The 21,590-nt window shown below is 40.2% G+C and overlaps 1 protein-coding gene across 2 annotated transcripts; it reads left to right on the top strand.

Moving 5' to 3' along the window:
• The first annotated feature begins 2,187 nt into the window (after positions 1-2,187).
• Positions 2,188-20,391, top strand: ldlra (low density lipoprotein receptor a). Of its 2 annotated transcripts, none has more exons than XM_043694824.2 (18): positions 2,188-2,329; positions 9,713-9,835; positions 10,025-10,147; positions 10,261-10,641; positions 10,861-10,983; positions 11,685-11,807; positions 12,252-12,371; positions 12,483-12,608; positions 13,129-13,300; positions 13,537-13,764; positions 14,038-14,156; positions 14,429-14,568; positions 15,862-16,003; positions 16,567-16,719; positions 17,061-17,243; positions 17,372-17,446; positions 17,764-17,924; positions 18,491-20,391. In XM_043694824.2, exons 1-18 carry the CDS (start codon positions 2,266-2,268, stop codon positions 18,524-18,526), a joined length of 2,592 nt encoding a protein of 863 aa, XP_043550759.2. In that variant the 5' UTR covers positions 2,188-2,265; the 3' UTR covers positions 18,527-20,391. The 2 variants fall into 2 exon arrangements, with proteins under 2 accessions (XP_043550759.2, XP_043550758.2); XM_043694823.2 differs by having other exon boundaries at positions 17,369-17,446.
• Positions 20,392-21,590: the final 1,199 nt, after the last annotated feature.

The following is a 21,590-nucleotide window of genomic DNA, read 5'->3' as shown; positions in this document are numbered from 1 at the left end:
GAGGGTTCAAAGAGGTGGGTTCAAGTCAGATCAGGGGTGCATGTGACCAGTGCCAAAGCAGTGTGTGCAGTGCTTGGTGTACAACATGGTTTTCAGGAGCAAATGGCAACTTGAACCTGCCAACAACCTCCTCTACTTTCCATATTTTTCTGATAGCTAGTTGTGTGATGGATTTGGTAAAATATCGATTTGTGGCAAGTTGGACTTTAACACATTATGTAACAAGCAAAACTATCAATTGGAAATTTGCTGCTCCCTGGTGAGAATCTCACCATGCTGCTTCAGCAAAGCAGGAAAATTGCAGCATTATGATCTCAGCATCAAGACAGCCATCCCGCCCTGTTCTCATCATAATTCATGTCGCTCTGAGCCTGGTAAGATTCTGCTCACAGTCTGGCACTTTCAACTTGTAAGGTACTTACAAGTAACAGTTTGCATTTATTTTGTGCCTTTAATCTAGAAGAATATCCAGAGAATAAAGTTTATGTGGGTTTTATATCCTATGAAAAGACTCTTATGACTGAGCTTGACACAGTGACTCTCACATTTATGGGTTGTAAGGCAAAACTGTGGACCAGTCCTCATTGGAATCCCAGCACAGAACCATTGCATTGTCCAAAGTATAGTTCTTTACCTGAAACATTAAGGTGAGGGTTAGTTTGCCTTTTCCATTAAACATTAAAGTTGATCTGAAACTAAGCCAATAACAACACAAGATCCTAACTGAAATTCCATTTCTAGCTTTTTGCCAGATTTAGTATGCAGTTGCTGCACATGCAAATACAGGAATTGTAATTTCATTTCAAAGTTATTCAATTTAATATGATGTGTTCTGAGATATTTTTGGGACGTGTTGAAGTGCTATATATTATTTCCAATTGGGAGGTGTTAGGGCTATGTTTACTTCCTATTTTGGTGGGTGAGATTGCTTCAGTTCCAGGACTAAGCATTCTGACTTTTCTAAGAAGACTTGGTCTTAATCCAAATCTAAACAACTATCAAAAAATCCTCCATTTACTTCCCTCTCATTTATTTGCCATCTCACTCTCCAACTGAGTATGGGATCTGTGCAATGTGAATAATTTACAATATTATAATACACTGCAACTGAGATAATGGAATTTTAAAACTAATCTGATCTGAAATATTGTGAGAGTGAAGGAGAATTAGACTGACATTGTAATTTCTAAGATGTTGGTGTTACAAAATCCAGAACAGTGTGTTAACTCAATGATTACAAAATCATTTCTACATATTAGGAGCTTCTTCTTAAGTGTCTGTTGGATTGTCAGGTTGTTATTTCCGCAAATACATCAGCTGTTTAGTGCCATTCCCGTCCCACACACAGCCACAGATGATTGATTAATTACATATAATGTGTGGCACAGAAACAGGCCATTCATCTCAAAAGATTTATATTTAGTGCTTGGCATTTAAGCTCCAGATACGCACCCTTTTACCCCTTTTCATCTGAGCATCTCACCCCACCCCATGCCATCATCCTAATCTTCTATTCCACTCCCAGAAGGAAAACAAAGCAAAGAAAAAAATTGTGAATGGCACACACTGGTCAGCTTAATCTCGTACAGTTAAAAACGGAGGTCTAGTCCAACCAATACATTAATTTCCAAGTAATACTGTTTGTTTTACTGTTTCTTCCCTAGGTTGTGAATTACTGAGGACACCTCAAGAGCAATCATTGTATAGACTATAAGAACACATTCTAAAAAGTTATAGAAGGGTTATTGGAGCACAAAGGTAGTATCCCTACCCCATAAACCAGGCGGCCCGGGTTCCAGTCCTACCTGCTCCGGAGAAGTATAATAATCTCGTTGATCACAAAAATATCGATAAAGTCATGGGGAAGGGCACAAAGTTAATATGATGCAGGAACATAACAGTAGTGGAAGGGGAATGAGCATTATCTCTTTGAATTAATTGTCCTGTATGTGATTTAAGTTATTTATTAGCTTTTTTTTAAGAAAAGGAGTCTCTGAAAAATGCACGTACTCAGCATCAGCAGTTTTCCTTCCTCACCCACACACAAAATCAAACTAAAGTGTTATTTCTTGATGCTGGGAGAACTGTTCGGGGTCTTGGGAAGCTGGTGGGCGTGAAGGTGGGGGGGGGCTGGCCCTTTAAAAGGAGGCGTGGCCTAAGGATCACACCACCACCGGCTCGCGCCCCGTGTTCAAATACCCGGATAGGCGGGAGGGCTGCTTCATACTCGCTGAGTGAGGAGCCGGTACGTACCTACCAACCACCATGGAGAAAACGATCGTTTTGCTGCCACTTCTTACAGCATGTTTGTTGCATCGTGCCGCTGCCGGTGAGTGAATCACTATGTATGTTAGTCAGTGAGGTGAAGGGTAGGAGCGGAGTCCCGTCAATGAATGAATGAATGAATGAGGGACACTTACAGGATGAAGAGTTGAGTTTTGTTTTTGGTGAGTGGGGGGAGAGACTCGGAGGGTACTGAATTTGGTCTTTTTTTTTGTTGTTAAAGTTTTATTGCTTTCTCTGGTCCGTCCGTCCTGGGGGGTGGGGGGGGCGGTGGGTATCCCAGTCGCTGTGTTCTCCCAATGACCGTTGGGTTTTCCCCGCCCAGCCGCGGCTCGTGCGGCGCAGGTGCCGGTTGCTGATTGGATCCCTTCCGAACAGGCGATTCCGGGGCCCCGCCCCCGACCAATAGGAACGCCGCGTTTTGGAGCTCGCGGGCGGGGCATTGTGGGATTTGTAGTCTCCCTCTCCCTGACCCTCAGTGTCTCTCCTTTACTCTTTCCCCACCCCGGGATTTGCACAGACTGCTGCTGTTACAGTTGGAAAGACCAATGTGAGCTTTCCTCTGTAGTAAATTGTGTTCCGTCTCTTAACCCATACTGCCAGCGGGACATATTGAGGAGGGTTGGAGGATAAAGTGAGCTCCTCGAGTGGATGTCTTTTTAAAATATACGAATCCTATTAATAAAAGTTAATGATCGTTCATACTCTTGTAGGGATTTGCTCTGAAATCTGGTCACTACTTACAACTTTAAGGGTTGCTAACACTTTCTTTTTGAGCTACGTTAGGAAGTGATATATGGATCAAAGGATTTTTCTTTTTACCGCTTGTCTGGTTAAAAGGTCCCAACTAGTGTTTAGCTAATACAAGCTGTGAATTTTCTGCATTGATTTTCCAGGCTTTAGAGTTGACTGCTTATTGCTCATGTGCTAATACTTCTCAGTTATGTTGCTTTGTGGAGAAATGCAAGCCTCTTAAAGTTCCTGTTAAATGGTTTAAAGAATAGCTTTTTGGTTGGGGATTAGAGTATCGCTCATCTTAAATTCGGTTTTCCTTCTTCATACAAAGAGTAAAACGGCACATCTCTTGTTAGGGGGTGCTTTGCAAGCATACAGCAAACAGTGCCATAGTTTAGCTAATCGATTTAAGTTATATTTTTGATCTTATTTGAATGGGTAGAGTGATGACACCAAATATTTACTCGGGGTGGTACTAAGTGGTATAAGTTCACCTTTTACTTCCATATGATTAGCGATTCCTTTTGATTCGTGACTTGTAAACTATTTGGTAGTCGTGTACTTCCTTAACTATATGCAATATAACTGGCCACACCTTCTTTTAAAACATGATGGCTAGTGCAAATTACTGGCTTCTGATTGGCTGACCTAGCATGGTACGATCAGGCTGTCTTCTGTTGACTAAGCTGCTGTTGATCAACACTAGCCCTGATTGCACTCATTTTCTATGGGGGTTTGTAAGTTGACAACAAGAAAAATGAAGCTCACGATACCCAGTTCAAAGTATCAAAAGTTGAAAAAACAACTCCAAACCAGAGATCTGCCTCTTTACTCTTGTATGAAGAAGGAAAACAGAACTTGAGATGAGTGATACTCTAATCCCCACCCAAATAGCCGTTCTTTAAACATTTTAACAGGAACAGGAAAAACAAAGCTCACTATACCCAGTTCAAAAGCTCAGGTTCTCCCCTCTAATAAATCTCCTTCCCCTCCCCCACCCGCATTTGCTTTTGAAATGTGTTTTTCATGGTTTATAATGTTCAGGTGGCCAATTTTTTAATACATTGTCTGCTTTCCTGAAGCAGGAAGTATAAATGTAATCAAAGACCCTCCACCTCCAGTTATAATCTTCTGTCAGACAGAAGATGCAAAAGCTTAAATATATGTACCAACAAATTCATGAACAACTTCTTTCCTGTTATTGAGACTTCTGAATGGACCACTCAAATTTCAAATCTAATATTAATCTTGCTTTTTGTACACCTCTGCAACCATAACATGTATTCTCTACTCTATTCATTTCCCTAAAGTGCTCTGTACAGTATGATCTGTCTGCTGTGTATGCAAAACAAAACTTTTTATATACCTAGGTACCTGTGATAATAACTTGGAGATAATGAGGATTGCAAATGCTGGAAAGTCAGATTGGATCTGGAAAAAGCGCAGCAGGTTGAACTGTCAGAGGAGAAGGGGAGTTGACATTTCCGCTCTGACTCATCAGGACAGAGATTCCAACCTTGACTATCAACACCCCTGCTGCTTGACTTGCTGTGCTTTTTTTTTGAGCTCCACACATTTTTGACATCTGACAATAACCAATCAAATCAAAAATCAAGCTGAGAAAAGGGTCCAAGCTTGTACAGCAGTGTGACAGTGCTGGAAGGTGTTGCCAACCTTTCTTTTTGAATGGAGTCCAGCATTGCTGTGTTTATTTCAAGATCAAGTCTTACAAGCATGGCAATAGAAACCTTCTATCTTGTGGACTAAGCGTCTTCTAGTTTTGGTAGAAATGAGTATTTGTTGCAGCACCCACTTTTGTGTGGAGCTGTTTTTGTGGGATTTCAGGTGGGATGCTTGTGATTTTTTTTGTCAGAACTCTTAGAGTCATAGAGCGTACAGCATGGGAACAGACCCTTCAGTCCAACCTGTCCACGCTGACGAAATATCCCAAACCAATCTAGTCCCACCTGTCAGCACCCAGCCCATATCCCTCCAAACCCTTCCTATTCATATACCCATCCAAATGCCTCTTAAATGTTGCAATTGTATCAGCCTCCTCCACATCCTCTGGCAGCTCATTCCATACACGTACCACCCTCTGCGTGGAAAAAGTTGCCCCTTAGGTTTTTATATATCTTTCCCCTCTTCCCTCTAAACCTATGCCCTCCAGTTTTGGACTCCCCAACCCCAGGGAAAAGACTGTCTATTTATCCTATCCATGCCCCTCATAATTTTGTAAACCTCTATAAAGTCGCACCTCACTTCTGACGCTCTGGGGAAACAGCCCAGCCTGTTCAGCCTCTCCCTATAGCTCAAATCCTCCAACCATGGCAACATCCTTGTAAATCTTTTCTGAACCCTTTCAAGTTTCTCAACGTCCTTCCTTCCAATAGGAAGGAGAGCAGAATTGCGTACAATATTCCAACAGTGGCCTAACCAATGTCCTGTACAGCTGCAACATGACCTCCCAACTCCTGTACTCCATACTCTGACCAGTAAAGGAAAGCATACCAAATGCCGCCTTCACTATCCTATCTACCTGCGACTCCACTTTCAAGGAGCTATGAACCTGCACTCCAAGGTCTTTGTTCAGCAATACTCCCTAGGACCTTACCATTAAGTGTATAAGTCCTGCTAAGATTTGCTTTCCCTTCTATGGAAAAGGAGAGGGTACCTAAAGTACTATGAAAATAAGCAGTGAAAGAGATGCTGCCAAGTTTTAACTTGGGGGATGTGACTAATGTAATGCTAGGTATTTGGTTCTTTGTGTTCAAATTTAAATGTTTTGAGTGTCTCAAGATAGTCAGAATTGTACAAATACAGCCCCTTCGGTCCAACTTGTCAATGTCGACCAGAGATCTTAAATTAATCTAGTGCCACTTGCCAGTATTTGGCCCATCTCCTCAACCTTTCTCATTCACGTGCCCCTCCATAGATGTCTCTTTAAATGTAATTGCACTATCCTCCATCCATAATCCTCTGCAGTTCATTCCATTCATGCACCACCCACTCTGGAAAAAGTTTTTAGATTAGATTACTTACAGTGTGGAAACAGGCCCTTCGGCCCAACAAGTCCACACCGCCCCGCCGAAGCGCAACCCACCCATACTCCTATATTTATCCCTTACCTAACACTACGGGCAATTTAGCATGGCCAATTCACCTGACCTGCACATCTTTGGACTGTGGGAGGAAACCGGAGCACCCGGAGGAAACCCACGCAGACACGGGGAGAATGTGCAAACTCCACACAGTCAGTCGCCTGAGGCGGGAATTGAACCCGGGTCTCTGGCGCTGTGAGGCAGCAGTGCTAACCACTGTGCCACCGTGCCGCCCACAAGTTGTCCTTTGTGTCTCTTTTCATATCTCTTCCCCTGTCACCTCAAGTCTATGTCCTCTAGTTTTGGACCCCCCTTACTGGGAGAAAAAGACCTTGGCTATTTGTCTTGTTTTTGCCCCTCATGATTTTATAAACTTCCATAAGGTCACCCCTCACTTTCTGATTTTCCAAGGAAAATAGCCCCAACCTATTCAGCCTCTCCCGACTGCTCATACATTCCAACCCCAACAGCATCCCTGTAAATCTTTTCTGTGCCCTAAGTTCAACAACATTTCTCCTAGAGCAGGGAGACCAGAATTGAAATGCAGCATTCCAAATCAACCAATAATGCTGTTCTTTTCTGATCAAGCTACAATCTTTCATCCTAAGTTGGTTCATTTGTAACTTAAGTTTCCACTGCTTTAGGTACCCAATAATGGTACCTGTTGCTCTGCTAGCTGAGACCTGAAATTTGTCACAGTTCTATATTAGTCTATTTGAATAACTTTGATAACATCTCTTTAAAATCAATTCTGGCAAAGGTATGGGGCATGCTGTGTTGGGCAGGTGCACACTGTAGTCAAATATTCTTGGTAACTTATACATGCTTCATGTGAGTAAGAATAATGCATCTGAAACTATTTGCAGCCGTAACTAAATTTTGAATTGATTTGTCTCCAAGTTAAAATCATAACAGGCCAAGATGCAAAACCTGTGTAGTTGGGTGAGGTGTCTTGCTTACCAGCATAACGTTTAAGGGGCATACTGTCAATTATCATTTTGTGCTTTTAAGTGCAGCTTGATTTTTGAAAATGCAGTATAATAGATTTTATAAGTGCCTTGTTCTTGTTGCCTTGTGGCTTGACCTGGCTGAGATTGTAGTGTATAGAACTGACTATCAGGGAACACAGGTGATTTGGTTCAACCAGTACTAATTTGTACTGCACTGATAGTTAATCCTCACTTCCTACTGTAACTCTTTATTATGCCCCTTAGTCACTCTTCTGGTTATGTCAATTTCTGCTGTTTAATTATCCATATTTAACTCTATCAGAATTGATCTGTTTATATCTACTTTGTCCTATTCCTTAACTTTTTTTGCACAATTCACCAGATTTGCTTTTTAACAAAAATGCCATGAATGTTTTCCTTCAGTTCTCAGGTTATTTAATGGAGTGAGCAGCAAGCATTTATAGGAAGACTAGGAGATTTTAAAGTTCATACCTGATCTTTGCTGACCTCAGCTGTACAGCTTTTTTTTAAACTGATAACCCAGGTAACTAGCATCAGTGCCCTTGGACTGATGGTGCATATTTGTCAAGGTAATCTGGTCCCTAATCATTCCCTGTACTTGAATTATCTTGTGGATACTGAGACAGAACATATTCCATATTTGCTATAAATCTGTTCTTGCGATCAACAACCGGTAGTGATGTGTCAGAAGGTATCCAGTTCTAAAATGTCAGCACTATGGATGGCAGTGACTCAAAATGAATGGCATTAGTCAAAAAATGTGGGGGCAGCACTTTGAACTGGGGCTACTGTCTATACAGAAACAGCAGCCCTGGTTTCTGTGCAGAGAATCAACCAGCTGTAAAAGGGGAAATTTAGATTCAAGTTGACTTTTTGATCTGGTACTTAATTGCTTTTCTGACTCAACATTGGAACTACTGGTGACATGCCAGTGATTTGTCCTGCTTGCTTGAATTCTGATTCAGAAGTTGATTTGTGAAATCTATTGGAATATCTTGCAGTATACCTACCATAGACACTGACTAGTTTTATGCTAGATGGATGAAGTGGAAAGTGATATGAAATTTGTCTAATTTACACTTCAAGAAGTGTAGGGCTTTTGACTTTTTAACCCCTTTTTATTCTTGTAAATAATTTAAGGTTTTAACTATTGTTTTTGCTCCATTTGGTGTCTTGTGTTTTTATGTTCTAAGTATGCAACTATCAAGCTTCCTGTATTAGTACTAACTTCATGGTTTCAAACAATATCATAAAGGCATGAGATTGAGAAGAATGAATGGCTATGTCATTTGTCCATTGACTGGTGAAGCATATCAGAGACACACTATTTTGCCAATGCATTAGGTTATGCACTGAATCCAGTGTTTCTTGCTTGCTATGTAGTCCTGAAGAGGTGTTTTGTTTTGTGGTTCTACCTACCCTATTTACCCAGTGCTCTTTAACCTGCCTGTGAACTTCCTGGCAAAATGTCTGTGCATCGAATATTGCTGTGCACCAATTTGTTTGAATGTTCTATTTTAACTTCTGAACTCTCTTCCTAGTGAGTGGTGGTGGGTGGGGTTATGACGTTTGTCATTTTTTTAAAGTATGCTGTGATCTGTAACCCAATCACTTCTTGAGAACCTGTCAGCCCACTTTGAGTAGCAAATGGCTAATGTGTGCACCACAGCTGAGTACTCTGCTGGTGAGTCAGTGCAAGTTTAAAAAAAAGTTTGTTACAGAAACAAATAACTAAGCTGGAATTTTTGCTTGAGCAAAACTTCCTGGAGGAAGAGGTGTGGAATGTATTAGAGGCCAGGCTGAGGATCCTTCAATAAAATGCTGTCTTTCTACATAGTCAAATAGCACAGAAACAGACACTTCAGTCCAACTAATACATGCCAAACATATCAATCTTTTTTTAAAGTGTTATAATTGTACCTGCATCCACCACTTTCTCAGGAAGTTCACTCCACATATGAACCACCCTTTTTCAAAAAAAAAGTTGAATCTTGTCTGTCATTTTAATCTCTCATCTTAATGTGCCCCAATGACAAGAAGTTAGTTTAAATTTCCCCTGTGTAATTTTTGTCCTGGTATGATGTCAGGCTTTCCAACCACAAGGGGTATTGGTGATTTTTTTTTCTTATATTTTGAAAAGCTAGATTAGGAGAAAGTCAACTTGATGTAAAGTGGCGTTAATCCAAATCTTTATCTTTGTAAGATTCTGAAATGAAGAGAAGCCTTCTGAATGGCTGGTTTTTATGAATGGGTTTGATTCTACTTTTAGAAGGGTGCTTCTAGTGCAATCTTTGAAGGTTTTAAAGGCCACATGACAACTGGCCAGAAACTGACTGGCTGCAAAATTGTGCTGTAAAACCTGTTGAAGTAGGGCAGGTGCTGACTTGCTGCTGTTGCACTGTGTACTTTTTTTTCCATGGTGAATCTGATTTTTTTGGTATGGCCAATATTTGTGTGAGACTGAGATTCCATTAGGGATTGGCATTGTTCGAATTCATAATTTGTATCTTTTTTTTTCTCTTTTCTCCACTTTTTTTTTTCTCCTCCTCTCCTCCCTCCCCTTTTCCCCCCCACCTCAACACAGCACATTACATTGACTTTGTTTTCATTTTGCTCTTCCAGTGACTGGACTTTGTGACAAGGATCACTTCCAATGTGGTGATGGGAAATGTATTCGAGTACATTGGCTGTGTGATGGGCAATCTGAATGTGATGATGGTTCAGATGAGTCACTGGAGACATGTAGTAAGTGTAAATTTTTTTTTTCTTGTGTGTGCATGGTTCACAGGTGATGGGATCTACTCTTTGCGTGCTCTTGCACACTACACCAAAGAAATGCTTAAGGTGACTGAATGCTTCAGATTGTTTTAATAGTCTGACTTTTTTAAAGAATTTTTATACACTTTTTCAGATTAAGAATATTTAATCTTTCAGGGAATAAGACCTGCAGTGCTCTTGAGTTCAGCTGTGGTGGCCGTGTTAACAAGTGTATTCCCACATCCTGGCATTGTGACTCCCAAAAGGACTGTGAAAATGGCTCCGATGAGGAGAACTGCCGTAAGTAAACCTGATGCTCCTATGCTCGCTCAAATTTGGAGGAGGCTTTTCTAATCTTGTTGAACGGAAACAGCCTTTTGACTATCTTTTCTTTTATTTCTTAAACCCAATAGCTGCACGTCTTTGCAAAGACCATGAGTTCCAGTGCAATGATGGGAATTGCATCTCTTTGAAATTTGTCTGTGATGACGATAGGGACTGTGCAGATGGCAGTGACGAGAATGCATGTCCAGAGCGGACCTGTGGACCTCACTTGTTCCAGTGTGCCAAGAGCAAGCTTTGTATCCCACAGCTCTGGGCCTGTGATGACGATCCAGATTGCCCTGATGAATCGGACGAGTGGCCACAGAACTGTGGACGATCCTCCACCTTTGCACCACCTAATCCCTGCTCTAGTCTAGAATTTCACTGTGGCAGTGGAGAGTGTATCCACATGAAATGGCGCTGTGATGGCGGTGTAGACTGTCGGGATCAATCTGATGAAGCGGGCTGTGGTAAGTGCAATAACTATGTCCCTTGGCTAATTTTGAACATCACTCTGCTGAAAATGTTACTGTTTGTTTGAATACAACATGCAGCTCATCTGTGGACTCTAGTGATCTGGACTGCTGAATATAATCTTTACCACTTTAAACACTTCTGAATGCTTTTTAAAAATCCTGTTTTTGTTATTGGATGTAGACAAACTTGAGGCTTTTAATATTTTACTTTAGCTGTGGCAACCTGTCGGCCAGATGAATTTCAGTGCAGTGATGGAACCTGTATTCATGGAAGCTTCCAGTGTAATAGGGAGTTCAACTGCCATGACCAGAGTGACGAAATTGGCTGTGTCAATGGTAAGTTTATTTTCATTTCTAAAATAAGCAAATATTACAAATATTTCAGAAGTATTGATTGTGTTCTTGTAAGCCTTGCTACTGTTTAAATGAGCTGAAAGTTTTCTACCTATGCCCCCTCTCATCCAGCATTGATGTAGGAAAGTGCCACATCAATTTGCTGGCTAATTTTCTCATTCCTGTGTATTCTTGCCTCTCTCTCCACTACAATCATCCTTTTTTTTTTTCCACTTTTTTTTTAAGCTAGTTGTTTTGTGGAGAGCACTGAATTCTTTCTAGATCTGTTTCCAAGTTCATATTGCCTTTCCTATTTATCTCTGAGGATCACCTCTGTAATACTTTACTTTTAAACTTCCCATTATCTTGTGTGCAGAACCAATTGCCTGGTATTTGTAATACACTCAACATAGTGACTAATAAGCCAGTGGACACATTTTGTTTTGAAGCACTAGCTTTTCCCACAGTCTGGTGTTGGGACTGCTTATGTCCCTAGTACTGCTGTGTTCACATGAACTAAAGTAACACAGGCTGGAGAAAGAGGTAGAATCTTTAAATACTAAAAGCAGAGGAGCTATCCTCTGGTCTCAACCCGCAGGAAGGTGATTTGTCACTTTGCTAGCACACTTACTAAATCTCTTGCATGCTGAAGAATGTTAAGGGAATATGACCAAAATATAACAAGCCTCTTTCTGTCTACTTAGTGACCAAGTGTGAGAGTCCACACAAGTTCAAGTGCACAAGTGGTGAATGTATAATGATGGACAAAGTTTGTGACTCTCATCGGGACTGTAGAGATTGGTCAGACGAGCCTTTGAAGGAGTGTGGTATGTTAAATACACTTGTGGTTTAAGATCTTATTGGGCAATTTTTTTAAGTAAAGAGCTTTTGTTCCTCTAAATTTTATGCAGTGAAATGTTCAGATCAGGAATGCAGGCAAAACATGTGACTTTCAGAATTTTTAGTTTGGAGAAAGTGAAACATTTCTGTAGGTGCTTGACATGGGGTCAGAGTTAGGACTGAAGTATTCTTTCAGTAATGAGCACATGGAGAAGCTGAGGACAGGGTGAATGATCTGCAGAGTTTTTGTTTGAAGTGAGTTAAATCTTTTTTTCCATCTGAGTGGAGAGGAGGTAGCACAATTGAAGTATGGCAGAGGCAATTGTGGAGTATGTGGAATCTATTGTGATAATGGGATATGGTCAGATGATTGGTTACTGAATTATGTCAGATCTAATGGTTTTGATTTCATGGTGGTGTTCTCTGTATAGGTGAAAATGAATGTCTGAATGAAAATGGTGGATGCTCTCACATCTGCAAAGATCTGAAGATTGGCTACAAGTGTCTCTGTCGTCCTGGTTTCAGACTAATTGATAATGCAAAGTGTGAAGGTATGAATAAATGTCCTCTTCCTATCCAATGCCTACTGCCACTAGGCTTCTGTACTGAAGGACTTTTGGTGTAGGATTGAGTTGAGTTTTGTTCTGGTATCTTGCTTTCAGATATCGATGAGTGTGAGAATCCAGACACATGCAGCCAAAACTGTATCAACCTGGAAGGTGGATTTAAGTGTGAGTGTAAGGAAGGCTATCAAATGGACCCAATGACCAGGCAATGCAAAGCTATTGGTAAGTACAACTTTTGGAATCTCCGTTGACTTGTTTTAAGCTCTACTACCCTCCTGGATTGAACCCTTGCTTATCTAAATGAATTTGGGGTCAATCAAATACCTTGAGTGCTCTGGCTTGCCAGCAACCACTGGCTGATTATTGGCTTCACTTGAGCTGCTTGCTCAGCTCTCCCTGACCCCACACTCAATCAGGACATAAAACTTTAGCAATTTGTTTTTTTCCCTACCAGCATTCAAGGTCAAACTTGGCAGAGTTGATCCTTGTTTTTGCATTCCATGTTAGAATATTAACTTGTGCCACATAGTTGCCAGCCGACACATGTACAAGTATAAGCTCCAAGGTCAGTCATTACCACCTATAAATGTACATGTGTAACTTCGGTCAATAACCTGTGAATGCATGACCTGGAATCCTATTTGCTTTTCTAAATTAAACTTATTTGACAAAATGGTATCTAATTGAGCCTTGACTTTTTTGTTTTTCTTCACTTTTGTTGCTCTTGTTTTTGGTTCCTTAGGTACAGTTGCCTACCTATTCTTCACCAATCGGCACGAGGTCAGAAAGCTTACCCTTGATCGGAGTGAATATACACAGCTGATCCCCAGGCTGAAGAATGTTGTGGCACTAGACATGGAGGTGGCTGCAAACAAAATATACTGGGCTGATTTGTTTCAGAAAAAAATCTTCAGGTAAGTTGCTGAAAAAGCTTGGGGTGCTTTTTACCTTGAACAACACTCTGTACCTGTTGTCACTTACATATATTATTAATGTCTGGAGACACCTGCAATCCCCTGCACAAGTGAAAGAAGCCCTCCACCTCAGGCTTGTATATAAATGCTACAGTGAATTTGTCTCCTTGCTTAAACAGTGCAGTTGTCAAAGTTTCAACTTTATCTCTAATAAGTTTTTGGATTTTATTTTACAGTGCCCACATGGATCAAACTGAGAACTCTTCCCATCATTCCACTGTGATTGAAACTGAAATCCAGGCACCAGATGGCTTGGCTGTGGACTGGATTCACCAGAACATATACTGGACAGATTTTCTAACCAGCACCATCTCTGTAGCTAACACAGCTGGAACAAAGAGGAAGGTTCTCATCAAAGAACAACTTTCAAAGCCCAGGGCCATTGCAGTGGATCCAGTTCATGGGTAAGAAAATGTTAACATGCTGGAGAAGCTAAGTGAGAGTAGAGCATCTAAATAAACTGAGAATGGAAGCCTTCAGTTTTTGGTGTTGATGCAATAACTATTTCATGGATTTGAAGATGGGATTAACTATGTAATACTTCACACTGGAGGAATGTCTGAAAGCTGATTGCTTTCTATCTTGAGAATGCTGATTTATATTTCTGTCACTTGTTTCTGTATCAACGCATCTTTTCAGGTTTAGTTTATTTACTGACTTTCCTCCCCTCCCACCAGCTTCCTGTATTGGAGTGATTGGGGCTCCCCTGCTAAGATTGAAAAAGGAGGGTTGAATGGAGTGGACCGTATGCCACTGGTCACTGCAGGAATTGAATGGCCAAATGGAATCACCCTGGGTGAGTTAAGTTTTTTTTTAAGTGTAGGAAAACAATCGATCTAACAGTTCTTGGGGTATATGTGGATAGTAGTGGAAGACCAGGTCTTCTGAGCATCTTTTAATTTAACTAGATTTGCCAGTGGCTTTTTTCTATACCAAATCACAAGCATCCTCTTGTTCTGCACTTGAAACTTGCAATACATGCTGTGATTCTTGCAATTATCAGTGATTGGAGCTTTGCAAATATTTCCTTGTTTGGACTGTTCATGATTCATGTGTTGCTTCTTTCAGACTTGGTGAATCAGCGGCTGTACTGGGTGGACTCAAAGTTGCATACTTTGTCTAGTATTGGTGTTGCTGGAGACAACAGGAAAACCTTGATCATCTCCCCAGAGAAACTGACTCATCCCTTCTCTGTAGCTTTGTTTGAGGTGAGTAGCTGATGTGCAGAACTGGGAGTGGGTCCTTTGTGCGGTTGTATGTCTTGAGGATCTGAATTGCAATTCCCATTGCGGGCTGTAGAAAAGCTATTTGGGAGAGTAACTAATTTTAAGAATCCCAAAAGTGTGGCAACAAGCTAGTTGGCCTAACAAGTCCACACCAACCCTTGGTGTATCCCACCAAGACAGATTCCCCTACCCTATTTCTGTACTTTTTTTTCTTTTTTTTTTCCCCCTGACTAATGCACCTAACTTGTAAATTCCTGAACGTTATTGGCAATTTGGCATGGCCAATCCACCCTAACCTGCATATCTTTGGACTGAGGGAGGAAACCGGAGCACCCAGAGGAAACCTATGCAGACACTGGGCAAATGTGTGCAAACTTCACACACCGTTGTTGGAGGCTGGAATCTAACCAGAGTTGCTGGTGCTGTGAGGCAGCAGTGCTGACCACTGTGCCACCCTAAACTAAAAGGGGCAGAGAATTATGTGATGGTAACTTGTAGGTTTTGGACTAATCATTCAACACTTTTGTGCCCCCTTTCAGTGAATTTAAATTGTGTTTTTAAAATGATGCTATCAATTGCAGCAGTTTAAATTATAACATCTTAACTGATGTGGCCTTGTCCATTGTCCTCTTCCCTACTTGGCTTATGACTTCCCTTCATGGGCTATTCCATATGGTCAACTCTTTGACCCTGTTGTCTCAATTGAGTAAATTCGTGAACATTATACCCCATATCTTTCTATAGGATGTGACATTATAGGCTGAATGGATGCCTTTTAACATGGGCTGCACTACCACTGATCTGGTTTCATTCAGCTTGCAATCTTTGGCTCTGGAACTCCTCTGGGTTCTTTAGACTGAAGCCTTTTGCATCCAAAGTTTCACTTGGAATAAATGAGCCACAGTCTACATTTGGAGTGAAATCTTGAGGTTTAAATATAACTACTGAAAATTGACTCATTCCGTTCAAATGGATTTGCAATCCATAAAGGATGTAATCTCTTTAGCTATTTTTAAATTTAATTTTATTATCCCATAACCAAGTGAAGAGTTGCTTTCACATGCAGCATTACAGATCATACTACACAAAGATCATAGGCTGATTGTATCGTCACTCTGTTCAAAAGTCTTATGGCTGCAAAAAGTATGACAAATGTTTGTGGTCCACTTTAGAAGTCTAACTGCAGGGGAGGAGCTGTTGAGTGAAGTTGAGCATCTCTAACACTTGTACACTGAAACCTGCATTTTTACACTTTTTTTCTTTTTTGTTTTTTAGGACAAGGTATTTTGGACTGATATGGATCATGAAGCCATTTTCAGTGCCAACAGGCTCACCGGGGGTGATATTCTAACAGTCATTGAGAACCTGGATGTTCCTCAAGATATTGTCCTCTACCATAATCTCCGACAACCCAAAGGTTAATGAGTTTTTTAAAAGAATGTGTTTTGCTTTCAAATGAGCCCCAAGAACATACCATGGTCTAGTTAGTCCACTGTTGCCTTCTATTTTAGTGAGTAATATTATAGTTTTGTGCTTTTGTTCAACTCCAATACTGATTTGCAGCTCAAAACAACAATTTCGTTTCTGTTCAGTCCTACAATTGGAATTTTCTAAAAGTTCCAAATAGGAAAGGTGTGTGTCTGTGTGTGTCTTGTTCGTGCTCTTGCTCTCCCTCCAAATGTAGACACTTGAGTTTGTTTGCAATAAATTTCTTGTTGCATCGCTGTTCTGATGACAGAGCAGAGGTACCCAGCAGAAGAGTGTCTCTGTCTGTCTGTGTCTCCCCCACCCCAAAATAAAACTTGCTTTTCAGTTACTTATTTTTATCTCCTATTGTGTAGCTCTGTGTAACTTTTTTTTGGTGAAGCACTTTTTTAAATGTTTCACTTTTTTTTTATTTTAACACTGTAGAAGTGAATGTGGTTGTATAATGTATTTCTGTAAACATTGTGTAACCTATAATGTTTTCCATCTTTCCAGGTATTAATTGGTGTGAACAGAATGGGCAAGTAAATGGTGGCTGTGAACACCTGTGCCTTCCAGCACCACAAATCAATGTTCATTCTCCAAAATACACTTGTGTTTGCCCAGATGGAATGCAACTGGGACCAGACATGAGAAAATGTATCCCAGGTTAGTGTTCTTCTAATCAAATGGGACTGTTTTATTTGTTTGTTTTTTGAGGGGGGGGGTGGAAAAAGTGCCTCTTTCAAATGTAACCAAGACTTAGAAACTCTTTTGTAATAGAATTTTCTGGATTTCTTCAAGTAGAAGGTTCCATTTTCAGGAGGAGATAAAGGCTAGAAGAGAGTATCGGGGAATCTGTTGATGCTTTTTATAAGTGGAGACTTGAGTTTCCTTCTCTTTGAAAGGAACCATTTCTTGGGGTTTTTTATTTTTGCTCCTAGTGTGCGCCTTTAATTTCAACTTGTTTGTGCATCTACTGACTAATGTTTTCTTTCACCCTTTTTTAGCTACTGTCATGCCTACCAAGTCAAGCACAGACAAAAGTGGTCCTAATTATGCTAAGACAGCTACAACTAAAAGTATCACTACAACTAGGAAAATGAACACCCAGACCGCCCATGTTCCCTCAGACAACACTGTATACTCAACAGTCCCTACTCTCCACGAGCTGCTCACTGTTTCACATCAAGGTACAAATTATTTCTGTACTTACAAATTTTTTTTAATGTTTTCTTTGTTCACTAATTACTCATCCTCCACGGGAGGGCTTTTTTTTTTTGCAGGCTGCTTATTGTTTGTTTTGTTTTTCTGTCAGCAGGGGGTGAGGTTGCAGCTAAAGCTGCTACAGAAGGCCACCGAGGGACTAATGCCTTGTGGATTGTTCTACCTCTTGGTAAGTTGGTCTCTTTTAAAATTAGCATGTGAAGAAATGGTGTAGTTCTGGCCTGTGTAAATTCCAGTGAAACTCCTTTTTTTTTAAAAAGGAGGGGCTACTGAAGGCTTGTGATTTTATTGTCAAACTTTTGATTATTAGCAAATGTATTACCAAAGGTCCCTTTTTTTTTTTTGATTGGTGCCATTCTGTGTGTGTGTCTTGGCAATCTATCTCTCCTTGTTTAATGTTGTCCTATCCCATTCAACCTCTTCTTATCCTGTGCTGAAATCTGTGAATCTGATGGTTAAGCTCTCTCTCTTTTTTTTTCTTTCCAGCCATCCTGTCATTGCTTGCTACTGCTACTTATTTCATTTGGAAAAACTGGAAATTGAAGAACACCAACAGTATTAACTTCGATAATCCAGTCTACCAGAAAACCACTGAAGATGATGAAGTTCATATAACCCGGAACCAAGTTGGCTACACTTATCCTACGGTGAGGAGCCACTGTTTTACAAAATCTATTGCTTTGGCCAATCCAGTAGTTAAGGATAAAAATGTATCCATGGCTATCTTCCTCAGCCCTGACAGTTGTTCACCTGATGTTGCATAAATAGCAATCTGGCCCCTGATGGGTTTGTTTAGTCCAAGAACAAAATCAAACTTTAAAGATTGGATGTGGCAAACTTGGAAATCCATGCACAAACATCCAGCATTGTGCTGTGATGCAAAGGAATGTAGTAGTTGGTTCTTTATACATAGAGGAATGAAGAAGTTGTACACAGGATGTACTTATTCCAGCAAAGCAAAACAGTTGATATGTCTAACATCTCAAACTTCCTTGGTACTGCCAAACATTGGCAGGTCTACAGTGCACTGATTGACCAAAGATTGAATGCTATTGAGCAAATGTTGATGACAACTCAGTCTTTTTTTTTAAGTTTTTTTTAAAATTCTATGCTTTTTTTTATTAGAGTTTCAGCATTTGACTTTTAAACCACTCTCCACTAACTTGTTAGCTATTTAGTTTCCACCTAACTAAAGTTTGTTTTTCTTTTGCAGAGAGCTGTTGTGAGTTTAGAAGATTATGGTGCTTGATACAAGAAGCCTAATACAAAGTGCCTCATGGAGTGATTGCTGCTTATGCATCTAGACTTTAATTCTGCAGTTTGCAGATATCCTACAGTGCTATAGAGTTGGGTTTTTTCAAAAAAAACTCCTTCCACTCCCTCTTCTAAATTCGTCAGCATAGCCACTCCACATGTAAGGTGTTTTCGGTTAGGTTATCTTTTAATTGTTTTTGCACTTGTGCTATTACTGTGGATTTTTTTTAATTGAAGGATTTTCAGAGAGCCTCTGGAAATGACTGTGAGCTTTTAGTTTTTGTAAAGTACAAAACATCCTTTTTGGGACTTTTTTTTTTGCAAAGATGCCCTGACTGAAGGTGTCTGACTGACTTCTGATCTTTCAGAAGAAACTGGTGCAGTTTTGCTGAATTACTGACTGAGAAGGATAAAGTGTGTGTATATAACGTTTAATCTGAGTTTTGCCTAAGCTGTTTCTTTGTAAATTGCATGCTTTCTCCATGTACAGCTGCATGCAGGGACAAAAGGCAATTTTAAGCTGGCACGTCTGTCACCACATTCTACAACCTATGAGGTCAACTTTTTTTATATTAAGTCTGGTGTTTACTTGACTCACCAGTGCTAGAATTGTACATAATGCATCAAATTGGAATACACTGGACTTTGTTAAAGGCTGTATCAAACAGTGTGGATTCTTGCCATCCTCCCTGTACTTTTTTATGGGGACATGTCTATTCCTCACAACTGAGCCTGACTGACTTTCTTTCAAAGTTGGTGCCAGACCATAAGCCAAGCTTGCTTTGATTTTTTTTTTTGTGAATAAGTGTATATACATATTGTATATTGTACAGGTGTTTTTCTTTTCAGAAGGAATAGTTTTTAACTTCAGAGTTGGTGTATGTTTTTTAATTTATTTATCCAGTATCTCAGCCTCTAGTCTGATTTTGTGCAACCTTGTATATTTCGAGGTGTTGGTGCAGAGTTTAAATATGTCCCCAGTCCAATGTGCACAACAAACCTCTATTTTCCTTCTGTCTTGTTTTTAAAATGTATGTTTACAGAAGCTGCTTTCTGATAGCCTATCAGAATGGATTTGTCTTTCTACATAGATTTACACAAAGAGCATATATTTATTTATAAAAAGAAACAATTTTTTAAATGTTGTGAAAGGTGGAACCTGTTACATTTGAAAGTCAGGCACCCACTACTGGCCAAGTAAATGTAGGAGCCCTGCATCAGTGAGGTTTTTGATTAGCCTGATCCAAGTACCATTTTTAATAAAGTAGTTGGTGTTCTACATAATGTCTCACTGCACACTTGATCTCTCATCCTCTCTCTCCAACTCCATGCAATCTTCAGTCTGACACTGCTGTCTTGTGTGACTGAAGAGCCTGTACTCCTTGAAGGTTTTCAATGCCAAATTCTTGAAATGGATGGGAAAGTGGCTAGGAATTTGTAATATCACTGACCGGGCAATATCTGAAGCCTGCATGTTTTCAGTAGTGGTGTGCTCATGTTTAAGTGTCAAGTGGGTTCAGTCACTTAATTTGTTTGTTTAATTGTTTGTTTTTCTGTCTTTTTGTGTGTGCAAATGCCTTATTACCTCTTGCCACAAAATCTAGTGTCTCCCTTGACATAACTTTGCCATGTTTTTCAATCTTAAGATGAGTTTATTGCTGTCTGTTTCAGTTTTTAATTGTTTCCCCTCAACTTTTAATTTCTGGCTACCTACTGAACTTTTTTTTTTCACCCCACTCCATCTGTTCAGCAAATGTTTGGGACCATGTGAATGACTTTTCAGTCTAAATCTTGGTGACTGTGTATTTGTAATTGTTTTGCCAACAATTGACTAAATAAAATTTTCTGAATGTCATGGTATTCTGTGTATTAATCCATATTTGGGGGGGGGGGGAGAAAAGAGATCTTTGTCAACATGGATCCAGGATTCTTGTATCTTTTTTAATCTATTTTTATGAGCTTAGCTTGGTTTTTTTGTTGTAGTGGGTATGCATAATGGCAGCCAAGGTTCTTTCACGTGTCAACATGGTGACTAGAAATTATCCATAGTTTGCAGTGAGTCAAAGAGTCAACCTTAATTCTAAGAAGAATCCAGATGGTGTGTGAGAAATTGTCTCTTTCTCACTTAAATAAGTTTTCATAGAAGGGACTGGAGATTGAAGTCAGCAAGTGGACACTCTATCTATATGGACTTCAGCAAGTTGTTTGATAAGGTTCCACATGGTAGACTGTAGGAAGGTTAGATCACGTCGAATAAGGTGAAAGCTGGTCACTTCCATATGAAATTTGCTTGAAGGTAGGAGACAGGTGGTGGAGAGTTGTTTTTAGGACTGGAGGTCTGTGACCAGTGTGCTGTAATGATTTGGTGCCAGTCCACTGCTTTTCAGATACTTTATTGGATGGGAGTATAAGAGAAACGGTTTTTGTTTGTGGATGATATCACAATTTGGTGGTGTAATGGACAATGAAGAGGGTTACCTCAGTGCAACAGGCCCTTTTTGGTCAGCCTGGTCAATGGGCTGAGGAGTGGCAGATAACCATTTATTCTAGATAAATGTGAGGTGCTGCATTTTGGTAAAGCAAATCAGGGCAGTATTTGTACAGTTCTAATGGTAACATCCTGAGTGTTGATTGAAAAAAGTCTTTGGGGGTGCAGGTGTGTAGTTCTTAAGGTGGAGTCACTGGTAGACAGGGTCGTGAAGAAGGTGTTTGGTACACTTTGACCTTCATTGGTCAGTGCGTTACGTATAGGAGTTGGAAGGTCATGTTTGACTTTACAAGAAGGGCTTATGCCCAAAACATCGATTCTCCTGTTTCTTTGCTGCCTGATCTGCTGCGCTTTTCCAGCAACACACATTTTTAAGCTTTGCAAGAAGTAAGTTAGGCCACTTTTTGAAAACTTCCATTCTGTGTGCCCTGCTACAGGAATGTTTTATGAAATTTTGTAAGGAGTCAAAAGATTTAGAAGGATGGTGCGGTGTTGGAGGGTTTGAGCAATAGGATAGGCTGAGGCTGTCCTCCCTGGAGCATCAGAGGCTGAGGGGTGAGTTTTTAAAATT

The sequence above is a fragment of the Chiloscyllium plagiosum genome, unplaced genomic scaffold (assembly GCF_037043375.1).
Source record: "Chiloscyllium plagiosum isolate Xiang-an unplaced genomic scaffold, Cpla_swu_hap1 HiC_scaffold_45, whole genome shotgun sequence".
Taxonomy (NCBI): Eukaryota; Metazoa; Chordata; class Chondrichthyes; order Orectolobiformes; family Hemiscylliidae; genus Chiloscyllium; species Chiloscyllium plagiosum.
The sequence above is the reverse complement of the archived record's forward strand: the minus strand, read 5'-3'. Positions and strand labels throughout refer to the sequence as shown.